We start from the raw sequence: 16022 nt of genomic DNA, 5'->3' as shown, positions 1-16022 counted from the left end.
TACCAAATTTACCAAGTTTTTATCAAATTGACACACGAATGCCTGGAGGTCCTGTCTTCAGTCAGCTGTTTGTAAAAAATAAATAAAATGTATTCAAACAAAAATATTTCCAAGATGGTCTTCATCCATAACCTCCAGGTCCACGGTTATTCTGGATTTGTATGAACTGTGTAACTCGAGTTTTTATATTGAAAGTGTTTCAAATCTCGGTTTTAATAGTTTCCACTCCTAAAACCTTTCCCACAACCCCTCATAATTAACATGAATCTAATGTGACATGAGGCTATTAGAACTTGTCTCTTACACTTTCATAGATAAACAGACCGAAACGATGATCTACAGTACCTGTTTCTACCCCCTCCAGCCTTTCCTCTCCTCCACAACAGTAAAGACCAGGCAGTCAGCTTAGAGTCAGCTAGTTCATTACTGGAGCTCCGATAAGATCACATCCTTCCTCTAAGAGCAACGACCCTCATCGTTTCTCAGGCCCTACATCAACCTCTCAAAGATGACCTGATCAGGCAAACGATAGTCATTTACACTCTTTCTCAGTACATAGCAGACACATCGAGGATCTAGTAGATTAATGTTTACCAAGACAGTCATATTGCGGTACTTTAACATAGATACTTTACAGTAGATACCATATGGTCAGCCTTTAGGCCCTTACAGTAGACTGGGGTTTTGTCAGAAGATTGTAACTCATGCGAACCTCTTAATCATGGGAAGCTCTTCATCATAAGCACCTATCAGAATCAAAGGTTAAGGGTAACGTATGTCCCTCGGCCTGGCTGTGCCTTGAGGATGCCTTTTCTTTCTAAATCAAATCCAAGTGGGTTAGAAGAACAGAGTGCATTAGTTACTAGTGGAATGTGTTCTCCTTCGATACGCTGTTTGATTTAAAGTCAGAGGCATACTTGCCACCTAGACCATAAAATCATTAGATGTCCGGACGTCTTTTAAGTTGGGAGAGATATAGGACATGCTTCCATCCTTCTCGGATCAAACAGGCCAGCACACACACAGCATGTGTAGAGGGTCTGTCTGTGTACACACAGCATGTGTAGAGGGTCTGTCTGTACACAGCATGTATAGAGGGCCTGTCTGTTTGTCTGTACACAGCATGTGTAGAGGGCCTGTCTGTGTACACAGCATGTGTACACAGCATGTGTAGAGGGCCTGTCTGTGTACACAGCATGTGTAGAGGGCCTGTCTGTGTACACAGCATGTGTAGAGGGCCTGTCTGTGTACACAGCATGTGTAGAGGGCCTGTCTGTGTACACAGCATGTGTAGAGGGCCTGTCTGTGTACACAGCATGTGTAGAGGGCCTGTCTGTCTGTACACAGCATGTATAGAGGGCCTGCCTGTCTGCCTGTCTGTACAGGGCATGTGTAGAGTATATACACAGCATATGTAGAGGGTCTGTCTGTCTCTCTGTACACACACAATTGTAGTGCCCTGTCTGTTTCTCTGTCCCTGGAGTGTTTGCCTGGTCTATTCTGGGCCCAGCTGATAAGTGGCCAGTGTTGTGAAGAGAGAGAAAATGGCTGTTTAATGTAACCAAGGTTAGATAATACACCACAGGGACTGAACACAATGCTATATAAAATAATACAGCAGTATTTTATTGTGTAGTTTCATAATTTCATGGCAATATTTCTTGTTTTGGTGTTGCTTTTCAGGCATGATCAGGCCTCACTCACCCCTTTTGTCTGATTTTCTGTGATAAGAGAGCTGAACAAATAGAGTTGAATGGAACGTTTGAGATGAATTCATGCGTACTGTTTGTTTAAGAAAGTTGTTCTAAGGCGCATAATGAAAAGACAGAGATTAGATGTCTTCAGAGTCACTGGGAGTCTGTCTGCGTATTCTACACTCCAGTGCGTGGAGGTTAAATACACTAAGCTATGCTCAATATAGCAAGGAATTCCCTAGTCCTGACTCCTGGGATTCTCTACTGTTTATTATCCTGTTACAGTAAATGAATGCATGCGTGTATGTTTATTTTACTTTCATTTCATTGTGTATGTCTGGTTCTGTGTGTCTTCACAGCTGACCGATGGGGGCAAGGCAGCCAAAGCCAGAATGAGTGTGGGAGATGTAGTTCTGTCGATCGACGGCATCGCCACCAACAGCATGAACCACCTGGAGGCCCAGAACAAGATCAAAGCCTGCACAGACAACCTCAACCTCACCCTGCAGAAGTAAGAGGCTGCACACACACACACACACACACACACACACACACACACACACACACACGTCTTATCTTTCACTTAAGAATGAACTGCTATTTAACAGCAGGATAAGTTCAGCACAGAGAACTGAGTGCTGCTCCAGACTGCTGTATGACTCCTTCCCTTGGGTTTTACTGTACTGTGTACTCTCCTAGGTCACGGTAAGTGCTGTAGCGTGTCTTATTTTAAGCATCACAGAGTTTGCATGCGACTTTGTTGATTCTTTCTGAAACTCTGTATTTAAGGTACATTTCAGGGACTTGTAAAATAAGTTTATGTGAATGCTTTACGGTAAAGAACATGACTAGTTATCCCTTACTGGGCCATTTACCCAAATGGAACACCACATACATTAAGCAGTAACTGGTCATTACCATGTCAGAGGAGAATTTCAACCATGTCCCATGTGTGTGTATTTCTCTATCAACTAAATGAATAAACAAATATAGTGTTCCATGGTTGAGAGCTGATTTGAACCTGGTAATACTTTAAACTGTCTGAGGTTGGTTTGCCTGCTCTGTTTATGCATTACGTACGTGCCCTGTCATTGTCCCCGAGGCCCTCTCAAGAATGCAGGGATGTCATGACGACGCTGTTGAGATTCAGCACTCGGGCTTGAGCAGAGACATGTCTGAACTTTATGCTGTCACAGTGGAGTTCCTCATCAAGGTTTCACACACGCTTTTCATGGCTGTTAAGCGGTTTTGGCGGGAAACCTGCAGAACCCATCAGATCAGTATGTTGTCAAAGACCTTGGGCTTTAGAGGTCCCTTTGTGCTACTTCAGCACTGTTATAGCTGTAACCGCAGCAACCCACCTAGAACATGACTACACTGGGCCATGCGTTCTGAGGACGAGTGACACAGTCGATAGTTGTCAAAAAGCACAGAGCTGCCAAGGCTGGCTCTGCCCGGGTTAAAGTGAACCCCTGTGAGGAAAGCTTCTAATGAAAGCTCATAAAATACCCGCTCCATTGATCCAACCTCCAAAGGAAGCAGGGAATACTAGACACGGCATCGGTTTAGCGTACATTTGAATACATTCTCTGAAGAGCTGTAACAGCAGTTAACTGCTGCTTAAACAATTTTCCGGTTCGATTTGCAAGGAGGCCAATGGATACCTTGTAATCCTCGATTAAAATACTATTCCTTATAGATGATTTGTCAAAGACATCAACCACTTTGGTCAATCCTGAAATAAGACAGGAAATTTAATTCCGGCATCTCACAATCACATACGGCTTGGTCCTATAGATTCAGTTCTGTTCTGATTCAGGAAAGTGTTTCCAAAGCAGGATCAAACGTAGCTGTGGCTCTTGTACAGCCACGAAGGAAAGCAGTGTTGAGTGGAGGGTATATTCCTTCTCATTCATTGTTTGTGAAAAGCATTAGCCCCAGTGTTCCACTGTTCCATAGAGGTGTTGTGCATAGCCCTGGGAAAACACCTCCACACGTCCGCCGTGCTCCGCCGCCCAAGCTGTAAGCTGTTGAAAGAGCAGCACAGCAGCTGGTTCACGTGTCCTCTCATTCTGCCACCACAACACTAGATTAAGGAGCCTTTTAACTCTAATGGAAAAGAAAATAGGCCTAAAATTAAGACGCCATCTCACAGCTGTCTGTAATCTAGCAAGTGTAATAAATGCACAATGAAACATCAAACACTCAGGCCATGCTAGACGATGATGATGACACACATGAGATTCAGCGACGTATCGAATCCTCATGCTTCATTTCTGTACTGGCAAGGACATGCGTTTTCGTGATTTGAAATAATACATTTAAGTACATGGCAAATTTAAGCGTTACAGAGGGTAGCATGTTCGGGGACATGCATACTGACAAGTGAAGGGAGCTCTACCATTCAAAATCGATCTTGTAAACAGCAAGGCATTTCAAGCACTGTTTCCTTGTCACCCGTGTTAATCATGGTACGGTATGCGCTCCCTGGCAGCGTGGCAGCAACGCTCAACATTTCCATCTCTCCCCGACCCTCCTGTTCCTCCCTCCGTCTCCCAAACCAACATGTCTACCTCTTCTGGTCAATTCAGCAATGTGAAAAGAATGCGTCGATTTCCATCAAATCATTTTAGACCGCATTCCCTTCCTGACTGTATTTTCTTAATGTTGGTTTCCAGGCAGGGAGGATGGACTGCCTTTGCTGAATAAACTCAGTTGAATGGCGCCAGGAGGATCGGTACAGGAGGAGCGGTTTACAGTTACCCATTATTAGGTCTTGTTTTCAATTTAGAGAAAAAGGCACCCCTTGCATTTTCTCAGTGCTTCACTTTGTTTGTGATGTTACATTTGTGTTAGTGAGCAGAACCGCCACATCTCTAGCCTCCAGCTGTAGATCTGTCAACACAACTCACTACACGTACCTGAATGGGATTACTGTTGACTGATGTGATAAGAGTATTATGGATATTACCGTGACCGTGGCAATGCGCTAGGGTTGATTTAACGTGTGTCAAACCAGGCCATGTGATGTCATACTGTCGTGTTTGATATTCTGTGAGCAGAAAAAGGCACACATCAACATTCGTGAGTCATTGCTCTACGAATGAGTCTTGGGGAAAGCATGTTTAGCAAGGGGACAGATAATTGGGTTTAAAGTGTGATCCGATTTGTTGTGCTGCCATTGATCAAAGAAGGCTGTTCAGATCCGAGTTGATGAGAAGGGCTAGTTTGAGTGAAGACAGACAGTAGAAGTTAACCAGTTTTTTTTTTTTTTTTTCGACAGACAAACCAGTACCAGCCACATTGCTGCTTAGGCTGTGGTTCATTCAAATGTCAACTGAAATTAGATGTTGAACTCATCATGGCTCTGCTCAAGGGGGAGCCTACAGCTGACTAAAGCTAAGAGGGGGAGTTCCTATGTAGTGCATACTGTAGTGCCTATAGCTTATACTACACTCTTCAAAAATGGTTCTTCGGCTGTCCCCGTAAGGTAGAGCCCTTTTTGGTTCCAGGTAGAGCCCTTTTTGGTTCCAGGTAGAGCCCTTTTTGGTTCCAGGTAGAGCCCTTTTTGGTTCCAGGTAGAGCCCTTTTTGGTTCCAGGTAGAGCCCTTTTTGGTTCCAGGTAGAGCCCTTTTGTGTAAAGGGTTCTACCTGGAACCAGAAATGGTTCTTCAAAGGGTTCTCCTATTGGGACAGCTGAAGAACCCTTTCCAGGTTCTAGATAGCACCATTTTATTTTTAAAAAATTCTAAGAGTGTAGTAAAGAACTCTTTTCATCCTATGCTGGAGAAACCACAACTTTATATGATTCATCAGTTCTTCTCTGCCAGGATTATTCTATCCATCACTCACCACCTCCCCTATGACACTGCTGCAGCTTACCAGTCTCCCCTGCAGTAACACCCCGTGAACCACAGAGCAGCACACGCTAACTAGGGATGCTAGGCTACAATGCGGTTTTGATTAGTAGACTTTACGAGGTGATAGGGACTGGGTATCCAAGAAAGATTGAATGTCTTGGCCCACGCTAGCAGTTCATGTCCGTGTCTCAAGGGTTGGAAAAATAGTATTTCCACTTGTCAGCAAAGTGATGGAGAACATGCACAGACCTACTGTAGCCGTAGTATGACTGTGAGGGTAATTGTAGGTAAGCTACAGTAGGATTATGCATGATATACCCCTTAGATTGACTGGTTACGTTTGGAAACCACCCAATTAGCAGGTTTCTGCTGATTTTTAGAAATTCCTCAGAAAAGAAAAACTGGTTTTCCATCCACGCTTGGGCCATTTAACAACTGAAAAGCATCTTCATAAGCACAAACTGGCCAATTGAGCCTAATGTGTGCTATGATTGATTGTAATGACAACCAGTCACTTTACAACACATCTCTTTTCCTCTTTGCTTTTATGGAAATGTCTTCCCAGGTTAACACAGTGAGTTTTGCCAGGAGGGTGTGGGGAAAGAGCATGAGGAAACTGATGTTTCTTTGTCAAACACCGCTCCTTCTGAGAATGTGGCTGCCGCACCTGGGTCCAAAACCTCAAAAGACAAAAACAAAACGGGATGTCAAACTCAACAGATCCTCTCATATTCTCTAAAGGTATGCAAGACGGCTTCCCCAGTTTGAGAAAGAGACGTAGACAGAGTGAGAGAATCATTTCACAATTTGTAAACTTGAATCTCTGGGGCTGAGTTCTAACAGTGCCCAGGACTGTCAGTTCAGGCTGGCCTCTCACTCGCTCATCAGCTCACTGTAGCTCACAACACAGACCAGAGAAACAGGCATGCCCACTGGAGACTAAGTGGAATTGACATTTACCAACGTAAAAACAGAGTTGCAACATATCAAAGCACAGTGTGTCTTTTTCCTCTTTTTGGTTCACACACACATGTTCTTCTCTCCGTCTCTGCTTTCCTTGAGCTCAGATGTCAGTGAAATGTTAAAAAAGGAGACAAAATAGAAATACCGTTTTTGAGACTTCAATGGAGACCAAATATTTTTGTCTGTCAATTGACTTATACTGGCCTGTGGGTATTGTCCTTAGCCGTAGTGTCCTGTCCTCTCATCTAAAAAGTTGGATAGGGCCTCTCTTTTACATCTTAATGTCCAGAATGTTTGACTGACCAATCAGCGTATCAGTTGTGTGTAAATCAATGGTGACCCCAAGGGTCAGGTACCACCACCTGCTGTGCTCATCATTTTCTTTCCCCTGCTGGTACAGCTTGTTCACAGACCGACAGGGTACAGTATAGTCAGGCCTGCTGTTTACATAGCAGCCAGTCAACCATACGCTAGCTAGCTGCTCTGTTAGCAGGAGAGGAAGCCTAGCACCAGACCAGACGCACTCACAGATGGCCAGTGTTTCCTTGGTAGACTGAAACTTCTGTGTGAAGCGGGTTAGGGGTTAGGGGGTGAGGAAAAGGACATAATGTAATACAGAGCTCATGCTTTTATGCCTAGGTGTGGCCAGATGTTGAGGGTGAGAGGGACCAGTCTGTTGGGGGTGTTAACTATTCTGACCATGGTCCCACTCTGAAATGGGACTAACTTGAATTGAGAAGCTTTTAGTCTTTGTACATATTAGCTGGCTATTTCTAGAAGTATTTTAATAAAAAAAAAAAAAAAAAAAATCTCTCCCGTTTCACTTACATGGCCAGCATTTTCTTCTATCTTAAGTCACGTTGACCTGCGTTTTAATGTTTTGGATTAAATAATGTTCCATAATGTTTCCAGCTGAGCGTGTTTGAGCATGAGGGAACTCCTACATGCCATAATAAACCTCATAATGTATATGGAGCATGTCATCTCATGCAATCATATTTAATTATTATGAAACCGTCTGTTTCTTTGCTGCGTATCTTTATTCCCCTGATGAGTAACCTGGTTTAGGCCTGGAAATGTCATCTTATGGGTAGTTATCATTCTATTGCACAGTATCAGGTGTTCTAGTATTCAGTAAATGGACTGGTTGCGCTGCTGTGGGACCCAAGGTAGCTTTGGCGCGGAACAGGTTCTGTGCAATGGATGGGAATACTCTCCCTTCCAGCGGATTAGGAGCATTTTACGTTCAATTGCATGGACTGATCCAGAATGGGGAAATTGTTCCAGATTACCTTTTTAGTATGGGATAAATGATCCTAGTCTTGTCTGTGTGTGTGTGCCTTTGGTATGAATGATCCTGTCCTCAGAGTTTACCACTCCTTGGCCTGCTGTCATTCAGGGGGAACAGATTGATGCGGGATTGTCTGGGAGAGACATGAAACATCTGCTTGTGTGTGTTTTTCTGCAGGTTTCTAACTGTGTTTGTGTGCATATGGTGGAAGGAGGAGTGTGTGCTGGGACTTGGGGTCTTCTCATTCTTATGGTGTCATTATTTGACTGTTCACGTACCTCACCCCTGCACAGCACGTGCATGCTGCTATGGAGCGCTGGGGGTTAGTCATCACACACATCGTACGAGTGAGACTGACGATACCAACAGGCTGTCCCGATGCAAATGTTAACGTGCTTTCACAATAAAAACAAACCTCTTCCATCTTCACCTCTCCTGTCTTTCCATACGATTAGAGCGCTCTCTCTCCTTGCTGCCCCTAGAGAACATCTTTCAACATCGCTCTGTCACTCTCACTGTTTCTCTCTCTCTCTCTCCTCTCATCCATGCCTTCAGTACTCCCTGTCTCCTCTCCCACTTCTGATTAATGAGGCTGTGTGTCAGAATTCCTGTTTCCCTGGTCATTCCCGTCGCTGTGCGAGGGAGAAGCAGGAGTGCAAGGAACATTGAGCGTTGAAAGCTTTGTGCCCCTGACAGACGTGTGAGTTACACCAGGGGCCTGGCTCGGCCCCCAGGCCCCACTAGCTGGCCAGCCATAGATGGACTTAGCAGAGCAGAGAAACAACTTTTCCACATCCATCCATCTCCCTTTGTTTTAATCCCCCAACCAGTTTTTAACGTGAAGCTAAGCCCCATGTCGACCGCTTAACATCCACATCTCACACTGAAAGTGACACAGGAACTATTTGGATAACAATGAAATGACAGTTAAAAAGTAGTTTACATACAAATGTTATTTTCCCACAGAGTAGATTAATGGCAACGACATCCATGATTGGGGTGGACTACTGCCAATCTCTACTGCTATGTAAGGGTTAAGGACTTTCAATGGAATAATTGTTTACCCAGAGAGTAGTCTATTTGGCAGTGCTGTAGAACAATCTCCAGAACATCTCTGATAATGACTTTTTATACAGTGTAGATGTGAGGCAGTTCATGAGTGAGTAGTCCTTAAAATGTCATCATGTAATTCTCGCCTGGATATCAGGCTGCAGTACACACAGTAGTGTGTGTCATGTTGTGTCCTGGTGCTGAGAGAGCTGGGCCTTGCGTTAGCAGTCTCTCCATCACTCAGTCAGATGCCATGTGCCAGACTGTTGCTCTTGGCTAAGACAGACAAGAGGGGGAAATATGTCTGTCTACTTTGCCCTCAGGCCCGTTCTTCCAGACTCCTTATTCTGCAATAGTGTGTTTTTGTGTTTCAGTTCCCTACCAGCCTGTTTATTCACATGCCTCCCTCTCCCCCTCTCTCTCATACTTAGCCTGCAAAGCATAGAGCGCCATACTAAACTACATTAGCTTCAGTAGTATGTAAAGGACATGTTGTCTAAATCCCACCATTATGAATAAGCTAATGTGACCTTGACAGACAGAACTGTGTTCAAGTGAGTTGAACAGGGATGCAGGCAGGCTGAAGAAGGCTCTCTGTGAGCAGGAAGGGGACAACTAAGGGCCTTCTCTCTCTGACTACAACCATGCTCCTCTCAGCAGGGGGAAGTCATTCCTATGGACAATATACAGGACCGAATTTATATTGTGGTTATGTGCTATATCAGACAAAATTGGATCATACACCTTTGAATTGAACAGGAATTTGTTTAAGATTCAATGGTTGTTTTTCTCAGTGAGCTATTGACTTGAGGCCTACGTGACACGACTTTCAAAGGATAGCCCTCGAGGATTTGATTCAGTAGACAGACTTTCGTATTTTCTGGGAAGGATCCCCATCAATCAGAAATGCGTGACTTCTTGATCCATATCATCTGTCATCTGACTTTATGGATTACATATATCATCAATCCGTGTAGCTGGCTCATATATACTGAGATGACGTATAGGTTAGAGATGATCACCCTGTTAAATGAAGAACAATGCAGGACATTTAAAACGTGTATGGATGGTTCAATCTGAACCAGTCAGTGTCCCCCGGGCCTACCCCCAGACCAGACTACACTGCCCTGCTACACCGTTTCCCCCTTTTCTCCCGCACACAGCTGTCAAATTACACACACACACTGTCCATCAGTCTGAACAGCACAGCACGCGATCTGGCTAGAGAGGGAGGACAGAGGGGAGAGGGCTGAACAGATGTTCACAGGACCACCCTGGCCTGTGTTTGTTCAGTTAGCTCTGGGAACAGAGACACGGAGGATGGGGCCTCCCCCAGACCCAATGATGGCAGATGCACGGTGTTATGGAGTCTATCTTGTTTGTAATGGCACAGGTTGTTTGGATTTAGCCCAATCCCCATCCTTTACTGGACGGTTTGCCTGGGCCTTTGTGAGTGTGCTGCTTTCCTGAAGTGTATACAATAGTACAGTATATTGGAGAATATGCTCATATGTGCATGGGAAAATATGCTCATATGTGCATGGGAATATATGCTCATATGTGCATTGGAAAATATGCTCATATGTGCATTGGAAAATATTTACCTGCAAATGTGGGTACAGTACTTTTCAAGATATGAATTCCATCAACGTGTGGCAGGGTGGGCCTCGATAATCACCCAGTGAGCACGCTATTGGTCGGTCAGCTTCGACTCTGTTAGAAAAAGGAACTGTGAGACTGTCCTCAACTCTTCCTAAAATGGCTCAATGTGACCGACAGAATGCCAGAGAACAGAGAACATGCCCCATGTTCTGGAAGAGACGATTCTGTCCTGCTGAGTCACTGTCTTTATGGGGAAAAGGGACACATTGTCTGGGCCTCCGAGGCTGTCAGACAGAGGCTCAGGACACCGTTGTTTCTGAAGCCAGATGATAGGCTGGGGCAGGAACTTTATTCAGAATTGCATTAATGAGAGAACACGAACCAGACGGAATCTAGACTGACTGTGTCCAGCAGACAGAGGTCATGAATAGCCCACGCCATGGATGAAGGGCAAGAAACAGCTGGAGGGGAGGGAGAGTGGGAGAGAGAGTGTTTTCTTGGAACGGTGCTTTGCATACTTGATGTGCATTTAGTCGTTTCCTTCATTAGGCTACGTTCTTTGGTGTTTGCGACTGTCTCTGCTCCTCAGAGTGAAAGAATAGGGAAGGAATATACAGAATATACTATTTTTGTGGATAGAGACCAGAGGGTTGATGGTTCACGTCCTGGTAACCACTTCCTCTGAATAGTCTGTTTGTTTTGCAGCAGTATGGACAACAGGACACCCTCCTCTTCCTGAGGCGATAAAAGTCCTGCAGCTGGTTTGATCATGAGTATAAATCTGAGGTCTTCTACACTGTTCCGGCCTGTAGCCCTGTACACAGAGGTAGAGACTCACACACTGAGGGGAGATATACATAGTGCTTGTTGTGCCTTGGGCTGCTGCTCTGTCTGTGGTGGCCACCAAATAGAGGATAGCTTTGTTGGGCAGAGTTTTTATTTATTTTTATATAGATCCCAAGTGCAGGACAAGCCAGAGGCTTTAGTGTGGTGGGGTGGCTCTCTGTGAGGCGTACTGACAGGATACAGACAGAGGACTCTGAAAATACTGGCATGTGGGGATCCTGGGTTTTTCCAATACGTCAAGCTCCAACTACTGCATCCATTGTCTATTCTTATGACTGAACAGCTGAGGATTTGGCCATATGTTCAAAACTTTACTTTGTGGCCCAGAGGATAGTATACTGACTACTCCTTCCACTAAAACACTGTATTCTTTAACACAGCGGAATGTACAGTAGGAAGCTCTGAAGCAGGGATGGATATGGATACAGTCACTCCTATACAGCAGGTCACAGACCTGACTGTCTCATATTAAGTGGACTTGTAGTTTTCGGTAGCTAGCTAACACATGCATTGTGGGGCTGATGTAAAGAGGCTCTTATCTGGCCTCATTTGAAAAACGAATCTCAGTCAATTATATCGCAAGAGGTGCAGCCATATTGATATTCCAGAGCTCGCTGACCCCCGCTTTGAAATCCAAGCGAGCATGAGTGGATGATTTGAGTGAAATTAGGATCCACGGTAAATCTAGCCGACGTTAGGGAAACATACCAGAGTAATAGAGCATAATATGTTTTCCCACATGTCTCTACCGCCATGCTGCTCTATGGCTGGCTGACTCTGTGGCATTGAGCTAGGGGCCAAATAGAGGCAGGCCTGTAAGGGAGCCAGCAGCAGTCTTTGATAGTGTGTGTGTAATCTTTATATTGGCTCTATTTACAGGTTTTTCTCTGGTGTGGTTTTCTCCCCCCTGAGTTTTCCTTTACTCATCGCCACCTGTTTTCTCTCCCGTTCTCCCTGCCTCACCTCTCTCTGTCTACCTCTCGCTCTCCATCCATTTATCCCTCTCCCCTCTCTCTAAGTCTGACAAATGGTGTATTTATTTATCGGTCCCAGTCTTACCTTCGTGGACCTAGAGTTGTTGTGACATCTGGTTGTCAGGGAGACTCTGGTGTATCATTATACAATAACTAGTGTTTTACTGAAGCAATAAGGCACGAGGTTTATAAATAGATTTATACCATGACATTGTTGAATACTCGCTTCTGATTGGCTTGAAGTATTATATTTGCACGGTGTAATTCAATGGCTATAGTTCTTACTTGTTCTGTGTTTGAGCTGCTATTGAAAGCAAAAGTCGAATTGAAAACATTATTGGCATTGAATTCAATTTTCATAATAGCAAGCTAGGACTGATGGTTTGGTTAGCTAAACTAGCAAGTCTGTTTGCTTGGCTACCAAGGCAACTACTGCCGCTATCTAGTAAACTTGCTAGCTACTTCAGTGGATGTTGAACACATCCGGCAAATGAACACATTTCTAGAGGTAAATGTGTTAAATTATAGTCATGGTATAAAAGGGGTAATCAACTCGGGGCTCTATGCGTTCTCTGGAAAACAATGCACCTCTGTGGAAGGTAGCGCGTCGTGGTACACCTTCCACGTCATTATTTTCTAGAGAACGTAGAGCCCCTCATTGATTATCCCTTACATACAAATCTGAATAAATTGGCCATAAACAGTACTGTTGTGCATGTTTTTTACCTTGATGTTAGATAAAAAGGGTTCCAAAAGGTTTCATTGGCTGTCCCCATAGGAGAACTGTTTTTGGTTCCAGGTAGAACCCTCCGTGGAAAGGGTTCTACCTGGAACCAAATGGGTTCTACCTGGAACCAAAAAAGGATATTCAAATGGTTCTCCTATTGGGACAGCCGAAGAACCCTATTAGGTTCCTTTTCTTCTAAGCGTGTACAGATAGAAGAACAGATGTGCAGTTTTCTCATGATGTTTTCTGTCTTCACAGAGCTTCCAGTGTCCCCAAGGCTGATGCACCAAAGGTAAGTACACTCCAGTGAATCACTTAGTCAAATTAATTAGTTAAGATTATAATCCTTTCATCTTGAGTATTACTTTTTAGTGGCGTATTGACACCAGGATCATTTGTTAAATCATATGTGCTCAGGAGTTCATCTATATGTTTGCGCATGCTCACTGTACCCTTCTGAGACGATGTTACACCACATTTTGGTTGGCTGTTAGGGACATTATGCAAAGCTTGTGAAGGTGCCACCCTCATGGATAGCCCTAAGGCGCATACCAATGTTCTGGGGAGCATGGCCCCTGCATGAGTTTTCTGTGTGATGTGCAGTGTGTGAGTGTTGTGCATGTGTGCCCCCCCACCCTGTTTTTAGAACGAACCGCTGGAGATCATTAAGCCTGTGCCAATCACCTACCCAGCCCCGCCATCCACATTCACCAGCCCCTCCCCCCAACCCGGTGCTGCCTACAATAAGACGGCCCGCCCCTTTGGCGGGGGCAGCAGTGTGGGTGTGGTCACTTCCTCCCTGACTGCCCCAAAAGTGGCCTCAATCCCTTCTGCATCGTCTGCTTTCACCCCCGCTGCCCCCTCCTCCCAGCAGGCCCAGCCTCCCTTCCCACTAGGCAGCCACTCCCGTTCTCCAGCCCCACCCATCGCAGCCCAACCCAACTCAGCCCCACCCACCAGACCCAGCTCTGGCCGTTCCCCCTTCACCACCCCCTCCTCGTCCTCCTCCTCCTCCCCGGCCAGAGTGACAGCCCCCTCCTCCAATCCTGGTGCTCCGCAGTCCTCTTGCTATAACACGCCCATCAACCTGTACTCCAACTCCAACGCCTGTGAGGTGGCCATAGGACAGAGGCGGGGCCTGTTGGAAGCCCAGGGTGTGGTAGTCGACCAGATCAAAGAACAGTTCAACGGGTGAGTAGCACTAACCTCAAACCCCACCCCTCACCTCACCTCGTCTCCTCTCCTTTCTCTTCTCTCCTGTTACTTTCTTTCTTTTTAACAACTCTTGCTTCTGCTTCCTTTGACTTTCCAAGAGGCTCAACTGTGGGTAGGTAGGTGGTTTGTACAGTAAGTTCACTTGAAGTTATTACCCTGTACCACATTGTGTTTTTTTAGCTCAAAATAACAACATGGCTATTCTAGATGTGACCACTTAGACTGGTGTAGTGCAGCAGCAAGAAGGCGGTAATGGGACATCAACATGTTTCGGTCGCACATCCCATAAATCATGTGTATTGTTGCCAGGTCAAAAGATACTTGTGGTTCACTCCACTACCTGTCTGGATGTTGTTTGAGGCCACAAGTAGCTGGTTAACCAACCATGTAATAACAACAGACTACCTGACAGAGGACATACTTTGTACTAAATCTTCCATCCGTTTCTCCTACATAGTCTACATTTATTTAGTCTATATTGTTCTCATTTAGCAGATGCTCTTATCCAGAGTGACTTATAGGAGCAATTGAGGGTTAAGTGCCCTGCTCAAGTGCACATCGACAGATTTTTCACCTAGTTGGCTCTGGGATTCAAACCAGCGACCTTTGGGTTACTGGCACAACGCTCTGAACCGCTAGGCTACCTGCCACTCTACAAACACAGTCTCGTTTGTAGAGCAACATGGATGGTGCCTGTACCCCCAACTCTGTAAACGGCCACAATAGAGAGAAATAGTAACGGCATCTTTTTGTAGGCGCGAACTCCGCCAGGGTTCGTTGGACAAAGCCTATGGAGAAATGAATGGAGTTTCTGTAGGGTTTTTGGATGAACGCTGAAAATAAGGTCTGTGGTAAACACAGGTTTAGGAGATCTGACACGTTCTGTTCTACGAGACCCTCTTCATCAGCTAACGTCACTTTTTGACGCATTTATGTAATTTAAAAAAAGGCTTCATAATTCATAAAGGTCATGCTATTATCTCATAGAACAAAACGCATCAGATCTCCTAAGCCTGTGTTAACCGCAGAACTTATTTTTGGCGTTTATCCCAAAACTCTCTTCTTTCTCCAGTCATTTTCCCCATAGGAATGGCTGAACAAACCAGAGCTAACTTATTTCCGGCGTTTAGGACTGCAAGCTGGCGAGCTCTGAGTGCAGCAGCACATCTTGTCTCATGTTAAAGGGAACTGGAAACAGAAGACAAAGGCAGCAGCAGAACGACGACATGTGAAACTCACTCCTGCTACCACCCAGCCCGCCTCTCTCTAATTGATAGTAAAGTGAATAGCCTTGCCAAACACCCAGTATTCCTGCTCGGAGTCTGCCTGACATATTGTTGTTCTGTCGACTCAGACGCCTGTTTCTAAAAGCCTGGCATTCTGGAAGCTTTGAGGCTGGAGAAGCTCTACTGGGATGGTTCTCAGGCCAGATGTATTTACAAAACCTCCGAATAGTAAAAACACATGTGTTTTTGACTAGTCTACCAATGTAGTCCACTGATGCAAATGTAATTAGTTATGTTTTGCAGCTGAATATAAGCGAGACTTCATGCCACATACGTGTAGGCTCTTTGGTTGTCATCTCAGTCTTTACTGCATACTCTACTTACGGTCTCTGTAGTTATTATTTCACCTTCCTCCTGTCTAAACCCCCTGGACTACTCTGTCTGCTTCTGATTGGCTTGAAGGGCATTCTAGAGCATGCGTTATTTCCCTATAACGCGCAGTATATTTGCACGGTAGAATTCAATGGCTACATGTTCTGTGTTTGATCTGCTATTGAAAGCAAAAGTCGAATTG

General features: G+C 44.9%; 1 protein-coding gene across 3 annotated transcripts in view; it reads left to right on the top strand.

The window, feature by feature from the left end:
* LOC139543842 (PDZ and LIM domain protein 5-like) overlaps window positions 1–16022 on the top strand; it is a 75486-nt gene that overhangs the window by 39399 nt on the left and 20065 nt on the right. For 2 of the 3 annotated variants that reach the window (XM_071350317.1, XM_071350316.1), the window contains exons 3-4: window positions 2054–2205; window positions 13266–13299. In XM_071350317.1, coding sequence (XP_071206418.1) covers window positions 2054–2205; window positions 13266–13299 — 186 coding nt within the window. Of the gene's footprint in view, window positions 1–2053; window positions 2206–13265; window positions 13300–13653; window positions 14199–16022 lie in introns of all 3 variants that reach the window. The other variant, XM_071350315.1, reaches the window with a different exon arrangement.

This window comes from Salvelinus alpinus, chromosome 18 (genome assembly GCF_045679555.1).
Source record: "Salvelinus alpinus chromosome 18, SLU_Salpinus.1, whole genome shotgun sequence".
NCBI classification, from domain to species: Eukaryota; Metazoa; Chordata; class Actinopteri; order Salmoniformes; family Salmonidae; genus Salvelinus; species Salvelinus alpinus.
The sequence above is the reverse complement of the archived record's forward strand: the minus strand, read 5'-3'. Positions and strand labels throughout refer to the sequence as shown.